Source organism: Hyla sarda, chromosome 13 (genome assembly GCF_029499605.1).
Source record: "Hyla sarda isolate aHylSar1 chromosome 13, aHylSar1.hap1, whole genome shotgun sequence".
NCBI lineage: Eukaryota > Metazoa > Chordata > Amphibia > Anura > Hylidae > Hyla > Hyla sarda.
Genome location: NC_079201.1, coordinates 20,989,533 through 21,008,544, shown reverse-complemented (window position 1 = coordinate 21,008,544; position 19,012 = coordinate 20,989,533). Strand labels below are relative to the sequence as shown.

The 19,012-nt window shown below is 46.1% G+C and overlaps 2 protein-coding genes across 3 annotated transcripts in view; one reads left to right on the top strand and one right to left on the bottom strand.

The window, feature by feature from the left end:
• Positions 1–19,012, top strand: part of GPR142 (G protein-coupled receptor 142) — a 104,856-nt gene that overhangs the window by 36,888 nt on the left and 48,956 nt on the right. The gene's annotated exons all lie outside the window — the stretch shown is intronic.
• LOC130297436 (DNA damage-regulated autophagy modulator protein 2-like) lies at positions 8,958–15,235 on the bottom strand. Its single transcript, XM_056549912.1, has 7 exons — positions 14,546–15,235; positions 12,843–12,910; positions 11,423–11,565; positions 10,868–11,033; positions 10,586–10,641; positions 10,361–10,447; positions 8,958–10,234 (listed from the first exon to the last, which is right to left on the bottom strand). Exons 1-7 carry the CDS (start codon positions 14,668–14,670, stop codon positions 10,040–10,042), a joined length of 840 nt encoding a protein of 279 aa, XP_056405887.1. The 5' UTR covers positions 14,671–15,235; the 3' UTR covers positions 8,958–10,039.

Here is a 19,012-nt window from a genome sequence, read left to right as displayed (position 1 = left end):
GTACAAAAGCTAGACGGCATCACGCCCGATCAGGGTAACCGGGTGCTGATGGACAGGTTCATAGACGTTGCCCAGAATAAGTGGGATAAAGCCCAACTCAGGATGCTGGCAGCACAAAACCCTGATATGGCTTTTCCCGCCTTCAAGAGACTGACCATTAAGGTCATTGAATCCAGCACCGATGCTGAAGAAAATAGGCCCCAGCCATAAATACACCCCAGCCGGCTGCTGTGTCATCCCCCTGTAGTCTCTGGGCTAATGACTTGCAACATTCACTAAAGCTGTGAAAGAAATGGTGAGGAGAACTAGTTCCTCATCCTCTAAAGAGACTGCCCCTCGTCCCACCAGGCCGCCTAATAATCCCCCTGTACGACCCCCTGGGACTCAACGGCCTGTCTGTAGTTATTGCAACAAGCCTGGACACTGGAAGAGACAATGCTGGGCTTTAAACGGGCATCCCCTGGGGTCGAGGACCGCACCCCGGGAGTAATTACAGAAGGTCCGGAATCAACCAGCACCAAAACAGGACTCTCTATGTATGTTGCTCCTTGCCCCTATGTACAAATAGTAGTAGAAGGGGTTAAATTGCAAGCTTTTTTTGACACTGGGTCCCAGGTGTCCACTATTTCTCGAGGGGTGTTTTATAAGCATTGGGGTCCTGAAATGTTGTGTGAACCTCATGATGTAGATTTTCGTGTAATGGCAGGGAATGGGAAACCAGTACCCAAGCATGGCTACTGGGAGACCACAGTGCAAGTGGGGAATCATGTTCTTAGGGGACAAGGTATTATTATTACTAGTGTTGTTGATGATCATGCAGCTGAGTTTATTTTGGGAATAAACATGAGACACTGTTTTGATGACATAGTTAACTCATTACAAGCTTCTATTCCCTACATGTCACCACCCTCTGGCCGGAGAGCCGCGCAACACCACCTCAGGACACTCCAAGCTGAATGAAAATTTGTCAATCCTCACGGAGAGATCTGCCGGGTGAGAGTTCAAGACATGCGGTCCGTCGCACTCCTGGAACCCATGCAATTGGAAGACTACCCTTTGGTACGTGCCGCAAGAAGCCTTGTCACTGTGCGGAATGGCAGAGTTCCGGTTCGACAGTGGTCAACCTCTCCCCTGTTGTCACCAGATTGGCCAAATATACCCATGTTGCTCAGCTGCATCATCTGGATGTGATGTCCGAACCTCAAGTGGCCAGACAATGGACTGCTCAGACTACCCCAGGGCCCGACAAGGACCGGAAGGACCCCTGGTGGACTCAGTTACAGATAGGAGAGGACGAAACTCCTCAGGACCAAATTGGAGGAGTCATTCAGGTGGCTAAACAGTTTCAAGAAGCCTTCCGCAAACACCCCACTGACTTTGGCAGGACCACGATGATCCAGCATCGGATTCTAACTGGAGATAGTCCCCCCCATCAAGGAGAGGCACCGGCCGGTTGCTCCTGCAATGTACCAGACTGTAAAAAAAATGTTGCAGGAAATAAAGGAAGCTGACGTCATCCGAGAAAGCCAGAGTCCTTGGGCTGCTCCTTTAGTCCTTGTTAAGAAAAAGGATGGAACCATCCAATTTAGTGTGGACTACAGGAAGTTGAATGACATCACCCATAAGGACGCATACCCTCTTCCTAGGAGAGTCCCTCACTGCTCTGGGATCAGCGGCTTACTTTTCCACACTGGACCTGACGAGTGGGTACTGGCAAGTCTCTATGGCCGAAGAGGATCAAGAAAAGATGGCATTTGTGACCCTGATGGGGCTCTTCGAGTTCAAGAGTATGCCCTTTGGGCTTTACAGCGCTCTGGCTACCTTTCAGCGGTTGATGGAGAGATGCCGTGGGCATTTGAATTTTCAGACTGATTCTATATCTGGATGACGTCATCGTCTACTCTCGAACGTACCAAGAGCATCTGGAACATCTCCGAGAAGTCTTCCAGGTCCTAATACAACATGGCCTGAAAGTAAAGCCCTCCAAGTGCCACCTGTTGAAGCCTAAGGTCCACTATCTGGGGCATGTCGTCCGTGCTGAAGGTGTGCAACCTGACCCCGATAAAGTGAGTTCCGTGAAAGAGTGGCCTACACCTAGAACTGTGCGCGAGGTTCGAAGCTTCCTGGGGTTTGCCGGTTATTACAGGCGGTTCATCCCTCATTTTGCCCAGATCGCCGGGCCTCTGACTACAATGTTACAGGAATTGCCAAGGAAAACTACAACGGGAGACTCCCTGTACCGTGGGGTGAAGACATAGAAGTAGCTTCTCGAGCTCTGAAGCATCTCCTTACTGAGACTCCTATGCTAGCCTACCCCTAATACAGCCAGCCGTTTCGGTTATACACTGATGCCAGCTTTGAAGGCTTGGGGGCTATGCTGTCGCAGATGCAAGACTGTAAGGAGAGAGTCATAGCCTATGCTAGCCGACACCTTCGGGGTGCTGAGAAGAATTATGCTAATTACAGTTCTTTCAAGCTTGAACTCCTTGCTCTGATCTGGGCGGTCACCGAGAAATTCAAGGACTATTTGGCAGCCACGCCTTTCTTAGTTTACACCGACAACAATCCATTGGCGCATCTGAACACTGCCAAGTTGGGGGCCATTGATCAACGCTGGGCTTCCCGATTGGCCAACTATGATTTCAATATCAAATACCGCAGTGGAAAGAGTAATGTTAATGTGGATGTGCTCTCTCGTATGGCTCCCGGTGAAGAGCCCCCATGGAGGATGTATGGGAAGATGTGGAGATGCCGCCCTTTTATCAGAGGTTCGTGGCCCAGAATACTCTAACCACCCAAGAAGGTGATGACCCTGGGCCTCCTAAGATACCTGAAGACCTGTACACTTGGAGGACTCTGCAAGATGAGAGTAGGGTCATGGGAGACCGCTTGGACTACTTACTGCAAAAGAGAGTGCCGACAAGGCTCCGCAAGGTGCAAAGGGACTTGGAATTGAAGCGACAAAGGAATCGTCTGTTCCTCCACAAAGGACTGTTATATCGAAATTCCTCTGACCCAGTCTCTGGAGAACACCTGCATCAGATCTTGGTCCCCCGAAGAGATGCCGCCATGATTCTCAATGCTTATCACAACCAGTCGGGACACTTTGGGGTCCACAAGACCGAGGCCACTATCCAGAGAAGATTTGATATAGGGATGCATGGAGATATCGAGAAGTGGTGTGCCGAGTGCAATCTGTAATGTCACCAAGAATCCTCGCAAGGACGCCAGAGCCCCATTGCATCCCATTCATACGGAGAGGCCTAACCAACTGGTTGCCCTGGATCACGTGAAGTTAGCCCCTGCTGGGTAAGGATACACCTATGCCTTGACTATGGGGGATCATTACTCCAAATGGGTAGTTGTTGTGCCTGTCAAAGACCTTACCGCCAGGACGACCGCCCAGGTCTTCTACAGCTATTGGATTCAACCCCTCGGGTGTCCTGAATTGGTCCTCACTGATCGGGGAACCGCGTTTGAAGCTCAACTGTTCCGAGAACTCTGTCAGTTTCACGATTGTAGGAAGCTCAGGACCACTGCATATCACCCTCAAGGGAATAGGCTGTGCGAGATAATTAATCAGGTGTTTGTTCACATGCTAAGGGCAGCATCTGTTTCGAAGCACGAAGAGTGGCCTAGACTACTGCCTGAACTGGTGGAAATTTATAATAATACTGTCCACTGTTCCACCGGGTACACTCCCTTCTTTTTGATGATGGGCCGACACGGTCAACTGCCTAAAGACAGAGCCTCCGGCTTGCAAGCACCTTTCAACCACTCTCCTCAGACTTCTCAAGATTGGGTCTCTGAGCACCAGAGAAGGATTGAAGAAGCCAAGAAGATGGGGGAGGCTCAGTACAGACAACAAAAGGACTACAACCGGCATGCATCCGCTCGACCACTGCAACTTGGGGATAGAGTCTGGCACCTCGGTTTTCTCGGTTGCATAAGCTGGATTCTCTGTGGGAGACGGAGCTCTACACTATTACAGCCCTGCCATACCCCAACATGGACGTTTATGAGGTGCGGAAGGAGGGGTTCCAGCCACAGGTGGTCCACCGCAATAGGATAAAGTTGTGCATGAAGGATGACTTTCCTGAACCACCTCCTCCAACTCCCTCAGAGGCAAGGCCGACAAGAGAGTATGTTCCGGGAGAGGGAATCCACCCCACAATGGATGTTCCGCTGTTCTCCTCTCCTCATCGTGCCATGTTCTTTGGGGTACAGTGCCCGGCTGCAGTACAACCAACTTTGATCTCTTCGCCTGGCCCAGAGTGTCCTCCAGTAACAGCTCCAAGTACTCCTGTTCTTCTACCAAGTACTCCACAACTTCCCTCACCAAACCCAATTTCATATATTTTATATGTGCTTAATAAAAGCTATGTTTTAAGAGTGGGAATTGAATAAGGGGACTAGTGACCTCGGACATGTCCCTTGGTCAATGGTTTTCTGTTCTCTCCTTTTTATAGAAAAAGAGGGGTGATTTTATATTTTATTAGTGGAGGGGCTTTTACATAACTTTTTATTTTTCATATTTTAAGTCACCTTTGTGGACTATTATATGCGAACATTAGGTTGCCTCCATTGTATAATGCTGTGCCTTTTGCATAGCATTATACAGGGTCATCAGTGGCGGGAATGTAATGGTGAAACAAGTCGGACCCATGGAGGCCGCACCTCACAACCTACAGGACTCTAAGAATCTGTTGCTGATGTCTTGGGGCCAGAATCCACCTGACACCTACTAAGGACTTTTTGCCCTAAATGACTTGTCTTTCTATATACATTGATAGAGAAAATATCGACACATAAAACAAGGAAACCCAAGTAATAAAATATATTTATATAGATGGAAAAGTCACAAGGAAGCAGCGTCACACAGGACACAGGACATCCGGCTTGAAAAAGGTTCCAGGAGGGAGAAGAAATTTCACTTTTGTTTGGCATGTGATGCAATAAACGTATTCATGTAGATTTTTCACAGTTTTTGGAGTGCTGTGCATTTTTATTTACATAGATAGTGTGATGACTCGCTCTTGCAGATAGGTGCGGTTCAAGTATAGAGGCAAGGAAACAGTACTTTTCAAATCAAAATTTAGTGTTTTATTCACAATTGTCAAAGTCTTTAAATGCAGAACAAAGGAAAACGTAACAAAAGTCCACCTGTATTCCTTGGTGTTTGTTCACACCTGAGTCCATGCCATGCAGCATCAAGCAAGTCTTTTCCAAGCCTCCAGGCAGGCTGCTGACCAGCTTCCAACCTCTCAGGGAAGAACTCCACATTCAGCTCTCTCTGGCACTGTGAGCTGCAACTAAAAAATTCCCCTCAGCTGGTGAAGCAGGTTGCCTTTAAGGCCAACAAAAGGTGGCCTGGATTGTGGGGAATGATCCCCACCCTTCACTTGATCATTCCCAGTAAGAGCCGTCCCGATTGGCCTTCCAGCCATACTACGGCCATAGTGTCAGTATCCATCGCAGCACAGACACTGGATAAATACCGGCTATTACTTCACCAAGGCCAGGAGCCTTGGTGACATATATCGCTCATCAACCACAATGCCTTTCACCTTACATAGTCACATAGTTAGTACGGTCGAAAAAAGACATATGTCCATCAAGTTCAACCAGGGAATTAAGGGGTAGGGGTGTGGCGCGATATTGGGGAAGGGATGGGATTTTATATTTCTTCATAAGCATTAATGTTATTTTGTTCCAGGAATGTATCTAATCCTGTTCTCACATACCTCCCCCCCCCCTTTGTTCAAGCTGAGGGGGTGAACACTTGTGCAACAGTGGATTCGTGATAGGGCATCGGCGTTGCCTAGCAAACGACCCACTCTGTGTTCAACCCTAAACTTGAAATTCTGTAATCACAGAAACCACCTGGTGACCCTGGCATTTTTATCCTAGGCCTGGCACATCCACTTAAGGAGGGAATGATCCGTCACGAGACGAAACTTCCTGCCCAACAGATAATAGTGGAGAGACTCGAGTGCACACTTAATGGCCAGGCACTCTCTCTCACTATACTATACATGGTCTCGTCTGGGGTCAGTTTGTGGCTGAGAAAGACAACGGGATGCTCTTCCCCATTGACTTCTTGGGAGAGTACAGTACCAAAACCTACCTGAGGCATCAGTCTGTACCACAAATTCCCTTTTGAAGGGCCTGCTCTGCCTATTCATTCCAGTGCACCATTACGGACTTGCATCCCTTTAGGAGGTCTGTTATGGGCGCAGCCACCGTAGTAAAATGGGGGATGAATCTCACATAGTAACCCACAATTCCTAGAAACGGCTTCACTTGTCGGGTAGTGACAGGTCAGGGCCAATTCCGGATGGCCTCTATTTTGTTTACCTGGGGTTTGACAACTACACGCCCAATGACATACCCCAGGTATTTGGTCTCTTCCAAACCTATGGCACATTTTTTGGGGTTAGCAGTTAACCCGGCCTTCCTAAGGGACTCTACCACAGCCTTTACTTTTGGAAGGTGACTTTCCCAGTCTGTACTGTGGATGATAATATCGTCCAGATAAGCTGAGGCATTCCGACGATGTGGCCGAAGTACAATATCCATTAGCCTTTGAAACGTTGTGGGAGCGCCATGTACACCAAAGGGTAACACCTTGTACTGAAATAAACCTTCTGGTGTGATAAAGGCTGTTTTCTCTTTGGCAGCCTCTGTCAAGGCACCTGCCAGTACCCTTTTGTGAGGTCCAAAACAGAAAAATACCGAGCCTGTCCTAGCCTTTCAATAAGCTCATCAACTCTGGGCATGGGCTATGCATCAAACTTGGACACCTCATTAAGTTTGCGGAGATTGTTACAGAACTGCAACGTATCGTCTGGCTTCGGTATTTAGACTATTGGACTGGCCCACTCACTTTTTGACTCCTTGATGACATCCAATTTTAACATCTACTGTACTTCTTCAGAGATGGCTTGTCCCGCGACTCAGGTACCCGGTATGGTTTCAACTGTATTTTTATCTGGGGTTCAGTGACTATGTCATGGCGGATGACAGAAGTACGTCCAGGAAGGTCTGAGAACACATCTGTGTTCCTACTGACGAACTCCCTTGCCTCCTGAGTCTGTGCAGAGGAAAGGCTGTCAGCAATTTTCACTGTGGCAACTGCACCAGACTGCACCAGACTGAGGGACGGGAAACTCCACCCCTAACAAACCTGTCCGGGGGCTGTCATCCACACTAGTCTCCCTATCTCTTCAGGGTTTCGACAAGTTTACATGGTACACTTTGTGGTGTCCCGGTACCGTATTGCATCCATTACCTAGTGTAGAAGTCCCCAAAGTCCGAGTACCTATGTTCAGGTAGGGTTCCTCAGGTGGGACAGCCCCTAGTCGCCTCTCCTTGAGTCTAACTTTAATGTTCATAAATGTATATATTAATATGTATATCTATATTGTATAGAAATGTATAGTACTTACCTTGTTCAGAGTCGCAGGACCTTCAGTCATGTCACCATGCTAGTAACCTCTATAGTATGTTGCAGGACCTTAGGAGGTCCTTGGATCACGTGTTACCCACAAATCTCTGTAAAGGTGATTGACATCCGTTTGGACCAATTAGCGTTAGTCCAGCCCCTGCCCATATAATGGAGCTGCGTCCAATTATCGTTCTCTTGGGTTGCTGCTCTTGTGAATGCCGGACTAACAGGACGGTGTGCTACGCAACTTTCAAAAACACGCTAGGCCTCAAAACCTACGGCCTTAACAGAACCAAAAATCGTGAGTTTTACTCTAATCCCTGCTAATGCTAGCGTGACTACTGGACCGCAACTAATTCCCATAAATCCAGTGGAACAGCGCAATAGACTAAAGATTTTTAAAGCTAAAGTCCCAACCATTGTCAATCTCCAAAAGGAAGCCGTTATATTGATAAGAGACTGTTATGTTAATGAAGGGTACAGAAAATCTTCAGTAAAGTTAACGCTGTTTACAGAAGCTTTCCAGTTGTGGACAATCCATTATTACTCACTACCTCAAACCTATTATCATCTACCTCCCTATCGTTCCTGGGAAGGGCGGCGGTAGGAAAAGCTTTATTGAGGAGCCCTCACCCTGGCGTCACGAATTACAAGGATTAACAAGCACCCTTTAATACCCGCACAGCTACACTCCCCATATCCTACATCCCCCAAGCTACCACAACTTGGTCTGGCTTCCTTCGCCCCGGGCTGGTGTACCCTGTATGTCACCTACCCTACCTTTTTGAACACTTCGTAGGGACCCTGCTACCTAGCCAGAAACAATAACTTGATCTCCTGGGTTAAAATTCCGAACCCGAGCCTGACGATTAAAAACTCTACTCTGAGTTGCTTAGCTGCCCCCATATATTCCCTAACCAAGGGCAATACTGTTTCCATCCGTTCCTGCAACTGAGTGACATACTCAACTACACTTTTGTGTGGCGTGGGCTGTTGTTCCCATGCCTCTTTAGCTAGGTCTAACAGACCACATGGATGTCTGCCCTATAGGAGTTCAAAGGGCGAGAACTCAGTAGAAGCCTGGGGCACTTCTTGCACTGCGAACATGAGATAGGGCAGCAAAAGATCCCAATTTTTCCCATCTCTAGACACCACCTGCTTTTAACATATTTTTTAATGTTTGGTTAAACCTTTCTACCAGGCCGGCCGTCTGCGGGTGGTACACGGAGGTCCGTAGTGGTTTTACCTGCAGCAACTTACTGAGCTCTTTCATTACCTTTGACATAGACGGGGTGACCTGGTCAGTCAACACCTCTTTAAGTAAGTCCACTTGGGAAAACATCTCCATTAGCTCCTTAGCTATGAGTATGGCAGAGTTATGTCGCAGAGGTAGCGCCTCGGGATACAGAGTAGCATAGTCCAGGACTACCAGGATGTGTTGGTGCCCCCTAGCGGATTTCGGCAACGGGCCTACAAGAGCCATAGCGATCCATTCAAACGGGACCTCGATAATCGGGAGGGGGACCAGGGGACTACGGTAATGTGGCTGGGCGCAAGTTATTTGGCATGTTGGAAAGGATTCACAATACCTTTCAACCTTCTTATACACGTTGGGCCAGTAAAAACGCTGCAAAATTTGGTCCTGCATCTTCTGCTGGCCCAGGTGCCTCCTAGAACATGTTGGTTGGCTAACTCTAACACAAGCCTCCGAAATGCTTTTATAACCACCTTCATTTTGGCGACACTGCTTTGCCTTGACTCTTTGGAGAAAACACTCCCGCTGTACTGTCAGTCACTTGTCGGCAGGATCGTTGCCCCTAGCAACCACTCCAACAAGTTATCCCAGGCTCCGTTCTTCGCAAACAGCGTGCTGCAACTCAATCGCTGACCTTACTGCGTTGCCCGTGTCATTCACCAAATGTGATGACTCGCTCTTGCAGATAGGTCTGGTTGCAGTATAGAGGCAAGGAAACAGGACTTTTCAAATCAAAGTTCAGTGTTTTATTCACACTTGACAAACAGTCTTTAAATGCAGAACAAATGCAAACGTAACAAAAGTCCACCTGTATTCTATAGGTGTTTGTTCACACAAGAGTCCATGCCATACAGCATCAAACAAGTCTTTTCCAGGCCTCCAGGCAGGCTGCTGACCATCTTCCAACCTCTTAGGGAAGGACTCCACTCTCAGCTCTCTCTGGCAGTGTGAGCTCCAATTAGCAAATCCCCCTCAGCTGGTGAAGCAGGTTGCCTTTAAGGCCACCAAAAGGCGGCCTGGATTGTGGGGAATGGCCCCCACCCTACACTTGGCCATTCCCAGTAAAAGCGGTCCCAGATAGGCCTTCCAGCCATACTACAGCCACAGTGTCAGTCTGCATTGCAGCACAGACACTGAATAAATACCGGCTCTTACTTCACCAAGGCCAGGAACCTTGGTGACACATACCGACCATCAACCACAATGCCTTTCACCTTCTCACAATAGATAGATATGAGATAGATAGATATGAGATAGATAGATAGATAGATATATCTATCCATTTTTTTTTGGGGGGGGGGGGGGGGGGGTTGGGGTGGAGATGGGACCTATGGCTCCTAGTCTGATGTTGCTATATCCTCCGCTGAAAATAGGTCTAAGATAACATGGTCACATGATGATGTTTCCTCTGGCGTCATGTCATCTAGTTGATCCTCAAGTGCTCGATCTAGAAGAGGCACTTTCAATGGATCAACTGCCAGGACGCTCTCGGCTTCGATCATGTCGCTCTTGGATGTTGTCATAGTAAGAACCTAAGAAATGAAAGAAGAGCCGGACATATTGTAACCATTCATATTCACTGACATATAAAGGCCCCAGACACAACAAAGCTGCTACATGTGAACAAGACCTTGTAAATCTGGATTTCATATACTGACCTTGAAGTCCCAATACAGCATGATTTGGCTGATAAATGAGCAGACCAATACAACCCACTCCAAGATGGTCAGCGTTATTCTGGAAGACTGAAAATAAAACAGACATATACATTTGACTTTGTCCATTTTGGTCTTCCCCTTTATTCACCAAGCAGTGGTGGGAATTACTGGGATTGGGATCCCATAACCATGTGAAGAAGTTCGCCCTATGTAGAATATACATACCTGTGTGCAATACTCGCTGGTGCAGGTGTACATTGCTGTCATTTTACAGGATAACCCTGAAAGGAGGACGTCTATAGGAAAATAACCTCAACCCTGCAGAATGGGGTCATATTTTAGTAGAAAAACACAATTTCATGGTGGACGACAGAAGTGACAAGATAACCCAGCTCCACCACCATCAATGGCAAAGGACAGAACCTAAAAAGTCATTATGGTGTCTGAAAGGATTAACTGGAGTTTCCTTTAATCCCATAACATAACATAGTGAATTGTAAAGGATACGGATAATGTTAGCCAGCAAGATGGTAACTGACAGCACCGTGGTGGTAAGGCGTCTACATCTACGGTCCCTGGAGCCTGGGTACAGCTGAGATGCCAATGATATGCCTCCGTAGATGATCATACTAGATAAAACTGCCAGGCAGCTATCATTAAGCATTGCTGAATCCTAGAGGAAAACAAAGAAAATATGACATTTCACAATATACATATCCTGTCCTAGATGACCTATCATCAGACAACACATAGAGCTCCATATCATTATACACCATTAGCAGATATATGATTGTCCTGGATACTTAATATCTGCCAATGGTAAGTATCCAGGATAATCCTACATCTGCCAATGGTGTTATTATATTATCTGTATTCTTATACTGGGCCTTATGTATCATTGGGAGGGGGTGTGAGCTCAGGCCCATTCTGTCCCAAGACCTACAGATCAGCAGGTTATCTGCCAATACATGGCCCCAGCTGTGCTGCTCTTCTCCTGGGTAAGGGGGCTTCATAGGTGACCAGCTAAGGGGCCCTAACACCACAGAATCTGTATAAACAAACCTGTATCAATGGGGTAATGATGTTGCCAACACACGTCATCCATCCGAATACCAACATCCACGTTTGGCAGGTGACTCCACAAAGGATTTTCTTCAGGGCCTTGATCTCCATGGATTTGTAGATTATAAACAAAATCCCGGCCTCTGAAATCCATATACAGAACAGTCTATAGATGGTATATATACCACACAAAGCATATACATGTCTGAAGATATTAACAATTAGAAAATATACAGGAGATATAATTCAGTAACACATAGTGGATCTGCCAAAACTTGTCTGAAAACATGTGCTGAAGCTGTCATGGCGGCCATGTTAGTAGTTACTCAAGCTGTGACGCCGCTATAAAGGTGGTAAGGGTCACAGTTACCCCCCTGTCACTACACTATATGCTGCGGCCTGTGGCTGCATAGATGGGTCACACAGACCAATCAGTACAGTACTACGTTTAGGGGCGGACTGACGGGAGGTTCACCCCCACTAACCTACCTAAGCTTATAGTGCGGGGGACCCTCTTTTTAACGTTGCTTCTCTTACCCCATTACGTGCAGCTGTTCAGAAGATACGAGCAGACTGTCTACATACTATTCCTGAGAATCTAGCAATAAGGAGCATTCCCAATGGGCTTTTAGCGACAATAACAAGTCTTCACTTCGGCTGTTGGCCCTGCCCCTTTATTATTCACTGCTAGTTGGGTCCGCCCCTTCATTACTATTCACAGCTCCTCGGCCCCGCCCCCTTCATTACACCATCCCTGTACACTTCTCCCTCTCAGCACCCTCCCCGACACCCTCCCACCCACCAATATGTACACAGAGCTAGGACCCCAAGACCAGGCCAAAGCTTTCCCATGCTCCTGAATGGCTAAAATGTGTCAGTACTAAGTAAATCATGTGCCTTTCAGGAGCCTGGGAAAGCTTTGTGTGACAGTCAGACCCTGCAATCATTACAGGCTTCTGAATGGCACATGATTGGCTTAGTACGGACACATTTCTGGCCATTCAGGTGCCTAAGAAAGCTGTTTGACAAACCCTGTAATTACTTATGCTACTGTAATCATTACAGGACCATGAGTCATTACAGGGTCTGTCACACACAGCTTCCCCATGCTCCTGAATGGCACATCTGTTTAGTACAGCAACCACATGCCACTGCAGGGATTAATATATGACATCTGAAGTTTGCCTTTGCATAAAGTTATCAAGCTACAAGCAGATATGCCATTCAGGAGCATGGAAAAGTTAGGTGACAATATCTGACCTAGCTTTTCTATGCTCCTGAATGGCATTTCTGCTTGATGGCTGATGGGAATGGTCAGGTGGGCCCTGGCTAAACTTCTGCACCCATGACACTTTAGCTACACCTTTGTACTCAGGATGGCACTAATAATAAATCCTATAGATACATGTAGTGCACTTACCTAGCAGAGAAGACACGGTGGAAACCACAGTCAGCACGATGGATTCTGGGTATTGTGCTCCAGTGTCACTGAGGAGAAATAGATTCCATATATAACATTAGCAGGGCCGGTCACTAGTAACAAGGGCCGGTCACTAGTAACAAGGGCCGGTCACTAGTAACAAGGGCCGGTCACTAGTAACAAGGGCCGGTCACTAGTAACAAGGGCCGGTCACTAGTAACAAGGGTCGGTCACTAGTAACAAGGGCCGGTCACTAGTAACAAGGGCCGGTCACTAGTAACAAGGGCCGGTCACTAGGAACAAGGGTCGGTCACTAGGAACAAGGGCCGGTCACTAGGAACAAGGGCCGGTCACTAGGAACAAGGGCCGGTCACTAGTAACAAGGGTCGGTCACTAGTAACAAGGGCCGGTCACTAGTAACAAGGGCCGGTCACTAGTAACAAGGACCGGTCACTAGTAACAAGGGTGGGTCACTAGTTACAAGGGCCGGTCACTAGTAACAAGGGTGGGTCACTAGTAACAAGGGCCGGTCACTAGTAACAAGGGTGGGTCACTAGTTACAAGGACCGGTCACTAGTAACAAGGGTGGGTCACTAGTAACAAGGGCCGGTCACTAGTAACAAGGGTGGGTCACTAGTAACAAGGACCGGTCACTAGTAACAAGGGCCGGTCACTAGTTACAAGGACCGGTCACTAGTAACAAGGGTGGGTCACTAGTAACAAGGGCCGGTCACTAGTAACAAGGGTGGGTCACTAGTTACAAGGGCCGGTCACTAGTAACAAGGGCCGGTCACTAGTAACAAGGGCCGGTCACTAGTAACAAGAATTGGTCACTAGTAACAAGGGCCGGTCACTAGTAACAAGGGCCGGTCACTAGTAACAAGGGCCGGTCACTAGTAACAAGGGCCGGTCACTAGTAACAAGGGCCGGTCACTAGTAACAAGGGCCGGTCACTAGTAACAAGGGTCGGTCACTAGTAACAAGGGTCGGTCACTAGTAACAAGGGCCGGTCCCTAGTAACAAGGGCCGGTAACTAGTAACAAGGGCCGGTCACTAGTAACAAGGGCCGGTCACTAGTAACAAGGGCCGGTCACTAGTAACAAGGGCCGGTCACTAGTAACAAGGGACGGTCACTAGTAACAAGGGACGGTCACTAGTAACAAGGGCCGGTCACTAGTAACAAGGGCCGGTCACTAGTAACAAGGGTGGGTCACTAGTTACAAGGGCCGGTCACTAGTAACAAGGGCCGGTCACTAGTAACAAGGGCCGGTCACTAGTAACAAGAATTGGTCACTAGTAACAAGGGCCGGTCACTAGTAACAAGGGCCGGTCACTAGTAACAAGGGCCGGTCACTAGTAACAAGGGCCGGTCACTAGTAACAAGGGCCGGTCACTAGTAACAAGGGTCGGTCACTAGTAACAAGGGTCGGTTACTAGTAACAAGGGCCGGTCCCTAGTAACAAGGGCCGGTAACTAGTAACAAGGGCCGGTCACTAGTAACAAGGGCCGGTCACTAGTAACAAGGGCTGGTCACTAGTAACAAGGGACGGTCACTAGTAACAAGGGCCGGTCACTAGTAACAAGGGTCGGTCACTAGTAACAAGGGCCGGTCACTAGTAACACTAACAAGAAACATCTATTTTTTTCTTAAAGCGCATGGTGTATTGTAGGATTCCCACCAATGTCCCTATAGAGTCTCCTACCTGATGCTGATGATCCCTGTTTGGTAATGGCCTTGTGCGATGGTCATGGTGAAGGTGGTAAGGACACCCACGAAGGTCCATATTGCCCAAAACAATGGCAGGATAGCCAGGGTTGGGCTCGTCATATTTGAAGAAGAAATATATTTCACTCTCAGGAAAACTGAGCGCTTTCAATCTGAACTAACAGAAAGTGAAGGGTTTGCCTGTATCCTGCAGTGGTATAACCGACCACCATCTGTGATGTCATCACATTCTATACCTGATGATGTCACGTCCTTGGTTGCTGATGTATTAGAAGTATTACAATTATCCATACAGCAAATCTGTATTATATATGGAAATATCACAAATAACCCCTAATATAAAGTTATTATCAAAACTACCTACAAGAAGAATTCTTGTGACCCTAAGGGGTGCAGAGGAGATGTGTTCTCTACTACTGCCCACTGCCAACAGGAGACGTCTGTGCCCACAATGTGCCCTCTATGAGAGCTCCGGCGTCTCTACAACCCCTCACAAAAACCAACTTACAGGACCTCACCAGCTTTTATACGTCGTAGGAATTACAAATCTTATACTTATTACCAGGGGTCAAGTCCTGAGAAAAAAGTGTGGGAACTCACCCTCAGTTTCGACTTAAAGGGGTACTAGACATCTTATACCCTATCCAAAGGATGTCTGACCCCCATGTTCTCCCTGCTGCTCACGGCGTTCGTTTAGAGCGTTGGATGCAGCGCCAGAGGCTCATGACGTTACGGTCACGGCCCCTCAATGCAAGTCTATGGGAGGGGGCGTGACGGCCGTCACGCCCCCTCCCATAGACTTGCATTGAGGGGGCATTACTGTGACGTCACGAGCCTCTTCCCTCCATCACCAGTCATCTGGCACGGAGCGAAATTTGGGGTGCCACAGCCGAGATCGCAGGGGTCCCCAGCAGTGGGACCCCTGCGATCAGACCTCTTATCCCCTATCCTTTGAATAGGGGATAACATGTCTAGGGGTGGAGTAACCCATTAAGGGCTGGTCCTGCATGACTCCTGCTAATGGGAACTACGTTCCTGCTATAGAAAAAGTGCAGGAACTCCGTTCTCATGAGAAGGGACGTGCACACATAGGGTTCAAAGGGGGGCCCTGTCCCTGCCCTTTAGCCGACCATCTCCCTGCCCTTCATTTAGAAGTGAGCCTCTCTGCAGGGGTCACTGGTATAGAGCTGGCACTCTTGGAGATGCTCGGTTCCTTTAACAACCCCCCCCCCCTCCCCCACCCAGCTCCTCCGTCTTCCTCCTCCTGTTGCTGAACGATCTCGCACAGTGTAACGTACTGTCTGCCGATGAGTGATCGAGTCTACAGGCAGCAGGGAGCACAGAGTCCTGCCTGAACATCCATTTACTGAACTATTCCCTGCGCCCAGCCGGCTTCCTATAAAAGGGAGTGCAGATGTATTGTGTGTAATGTGTGTAATGTGTATGCAGATGTATTGTGTGATCATGTGTGTAATGTGTATGCAGATGTATTGTGTGATCATGTGTGTGTAATGTGTATGCAGATGTATTGTGTGAACATGTGTGTGTGTAATGTGTATGCAGAAGTATTGTGTGAACATGTGTGTAATGTGTATGCAGATGTATTGTGTGAACATGTATGTGTAATGTGTATGCAGATGTATTGTGTGATCATGTGTGTAATGTGTATGCAGATGTATTGTGTGATCATGTGTGTGTAATGTGTATGCAGATGTATTGTGTGATCATGTGTGTGTAATGTGTATGCAGATGTATTGTGTGATCATGTGTGTAATGTGTATGCAGATGTATTGTGTGTAATGTGTGTGTAATGTGTATGCAGATGTATTGTGTGATCATGTGTGTGTAATGTGTATGCAGATGTATTGTGTGATCATGTGTGTAATGTGTATGCAGATGTATTATGTGTAATGTGTGTGTAATGTGTATGCAGATGTATTGTGTGATCATGTGTGTAATGTGTATGCAGATGTATTGTGTGATCATGTGTGTAATGTGTATGCAGATGTATTGTGTGAACATGTGTGTGTAATGTGTATGCAGATGTATTGTGTGATCATGTGTGTAATGTGTATGCAGATGTATTGTGTGATCATGTGTGTAATGTGTATGCAGATGTATTGTGTGATCATGTGTGTGTAATGTGTATGCAGATGTGTTGTGTGAACATGTGTGTGTAATGTGTATGCAGATGTATTGTGTGAACATGTGTGTAATGTGTATGCAGATGTATTGTGTGATCATGTGTGTGTAATGTGTATGCAGATGTATTGTGTGAACATGTGTGTAATGTGTATGCAGATGTATTGTGTGATCATGTGTGTGTAATGTGTATGCAGATGTATTGTGTGATCATGTGTGTGTAATGTGTATGCTGATGTATTGTGTGTAATGTGTATGCAGATGTATTGTGTGATCATGTGTGTAATGTGTATGCAGATGTATTGTGTGATCATGTGTGTAATGTGTATGCAGATGTATTGTGTGAACATGTGTGTGTAATGTGTATGCAGATGTATTGTGTGAACATGTGTGTGTAATGTGTATGCAGATGTATTGTGTGAACATGTGTGTGTAATGTGTATGCAGATGTATTGTGTGAACATGTGTGTGTAATGTGTATGCAGATGTATTGTGTGATCATGTGTATGTAATGTGTATGCAGATGTATTGTGTGAACATGTGTGTGTAATGTGTATGCAGATGTATTGTGTGAACATGTGTGTGTAATGTGTATGCAGATGTATTGTGTGAACATGTGTGTGTAATGTGTATGCAGATGTATTGTGTGATCATGTGTATGTAATGTGTATGCAGATGTATTGTGTGAACATGTGTGTGTAATGTGTATGCAGATGTATTGTGTGAACATGTGTGTAATGTGTATGCAGATGTATTATGTGTAATGTGTATGCAGATGTATTATGTGTAATGTGTGTGTAATGTGTATGCAGATGTATTGTGTGAACATGTGTGTGTAATGTGTATGCAGATGTATTGTGTGAACATGTGTGTGTAATGTTTATGCAGATGTATTGTGTGAACATGTGTGTGTAATGTGTATGCAGATGTATTGTGTGAACATGTGTGTGTAATGTGTATGCAGAAGTATTGTGTGAACATGTGTGTAATGTGTATGCAGATGTATTGTGTGAACATGTATGTAATGTGTATGCAGATGTATTGTGTGAACATGTGTGTGTAATGTGTATGCAGATGTATTGTGTGAACATGTGTGTGTAATGTGTATGCAGATGTATTGTGTGAACATGTGTGTGTAATGTGTATGCAGATGTATTGTGTGAACATGTGTGTGTAATGTGTATGCAGATGTATTGCGTGATCATGTGTGTGTAATGTGTATGCAGATGTATTGTGTGATCATGTGTGTAATGTGTATGCAGATGTATTGTGTGTGAACATGAGTGTAATGTGTATGCAGATGTATTGTGTGAACATGTGTATGTAATGTGTATGCAGATGTGTTGTGTGAACATGTGTGTAATGTGTATGCAGATGTATTGTGTGATCATGTGTGTAATGTGTATGCAGATGTATTGTGTGATCATGTGTGTAATGTGTATGCAGATGTATTGTGTGAACATGTGTATGTAATGTGTATGCAGATGTATTGTGTGAACATGTGTATGTAATGTGTATGCAGATGTATTGTGTGATCATGTGTGTGTAATGTGTATGCAGATGTATTGTGTGATCATGTGTGTAATGTGTATGCAGATGTATTGTGTGATCATGTGTGTGTAATGTGTATGCAGATGTATTGTGTGATCATGTGTGTGTAATGTGTATGCAGATGTATTGTGTGATCAAGTGTGTAATGTGTATGCAGATGTATTGTGTGATCATGTGTGTGTAATGTGTATGCAGATGTATTGTGTGATCATGTGTGTAATGTGTATGCAGATGTATTGTGTGAACATGTGTGTGTAATGTGTATGCAGATGTATTGTGTGATCAAGTGTGTAATGTGTATGCAGATGTATTGTGTGATCATGTGTGTGTAATGTGTATGCAGATGTATTGTGTGATCATGTGTGTAATGTGTATGCAGATGTATTGTGTGATCATGTGTGTAATGTGTATGCAGATGTATTGTGTGAACATCTGTGTGTAATGTGTATGCAGATGTATTGTGTGATCATGTGTGTGTAATGTGTATGCAGATGTATTGTGTGAACATGTGTGTAATGTGTATGCAGATGTATTGTGTGAACATGTGTGTAATGTGTATGCAGATGTATTGTGTGAACATGTGTGTAATGTGTATGCAGATGTATTGTGTGAACATGTGTGTGTAATGTGTATGCAGATGTATTGTGTGATCATGTGTGTGTAATGTGTATGCAGATGTATTGTGTGAACGTGTGTGTAATGTGTATGCAGATGTATTGTGTGATCATGTGTGTGTAATGTGTATGCAGAT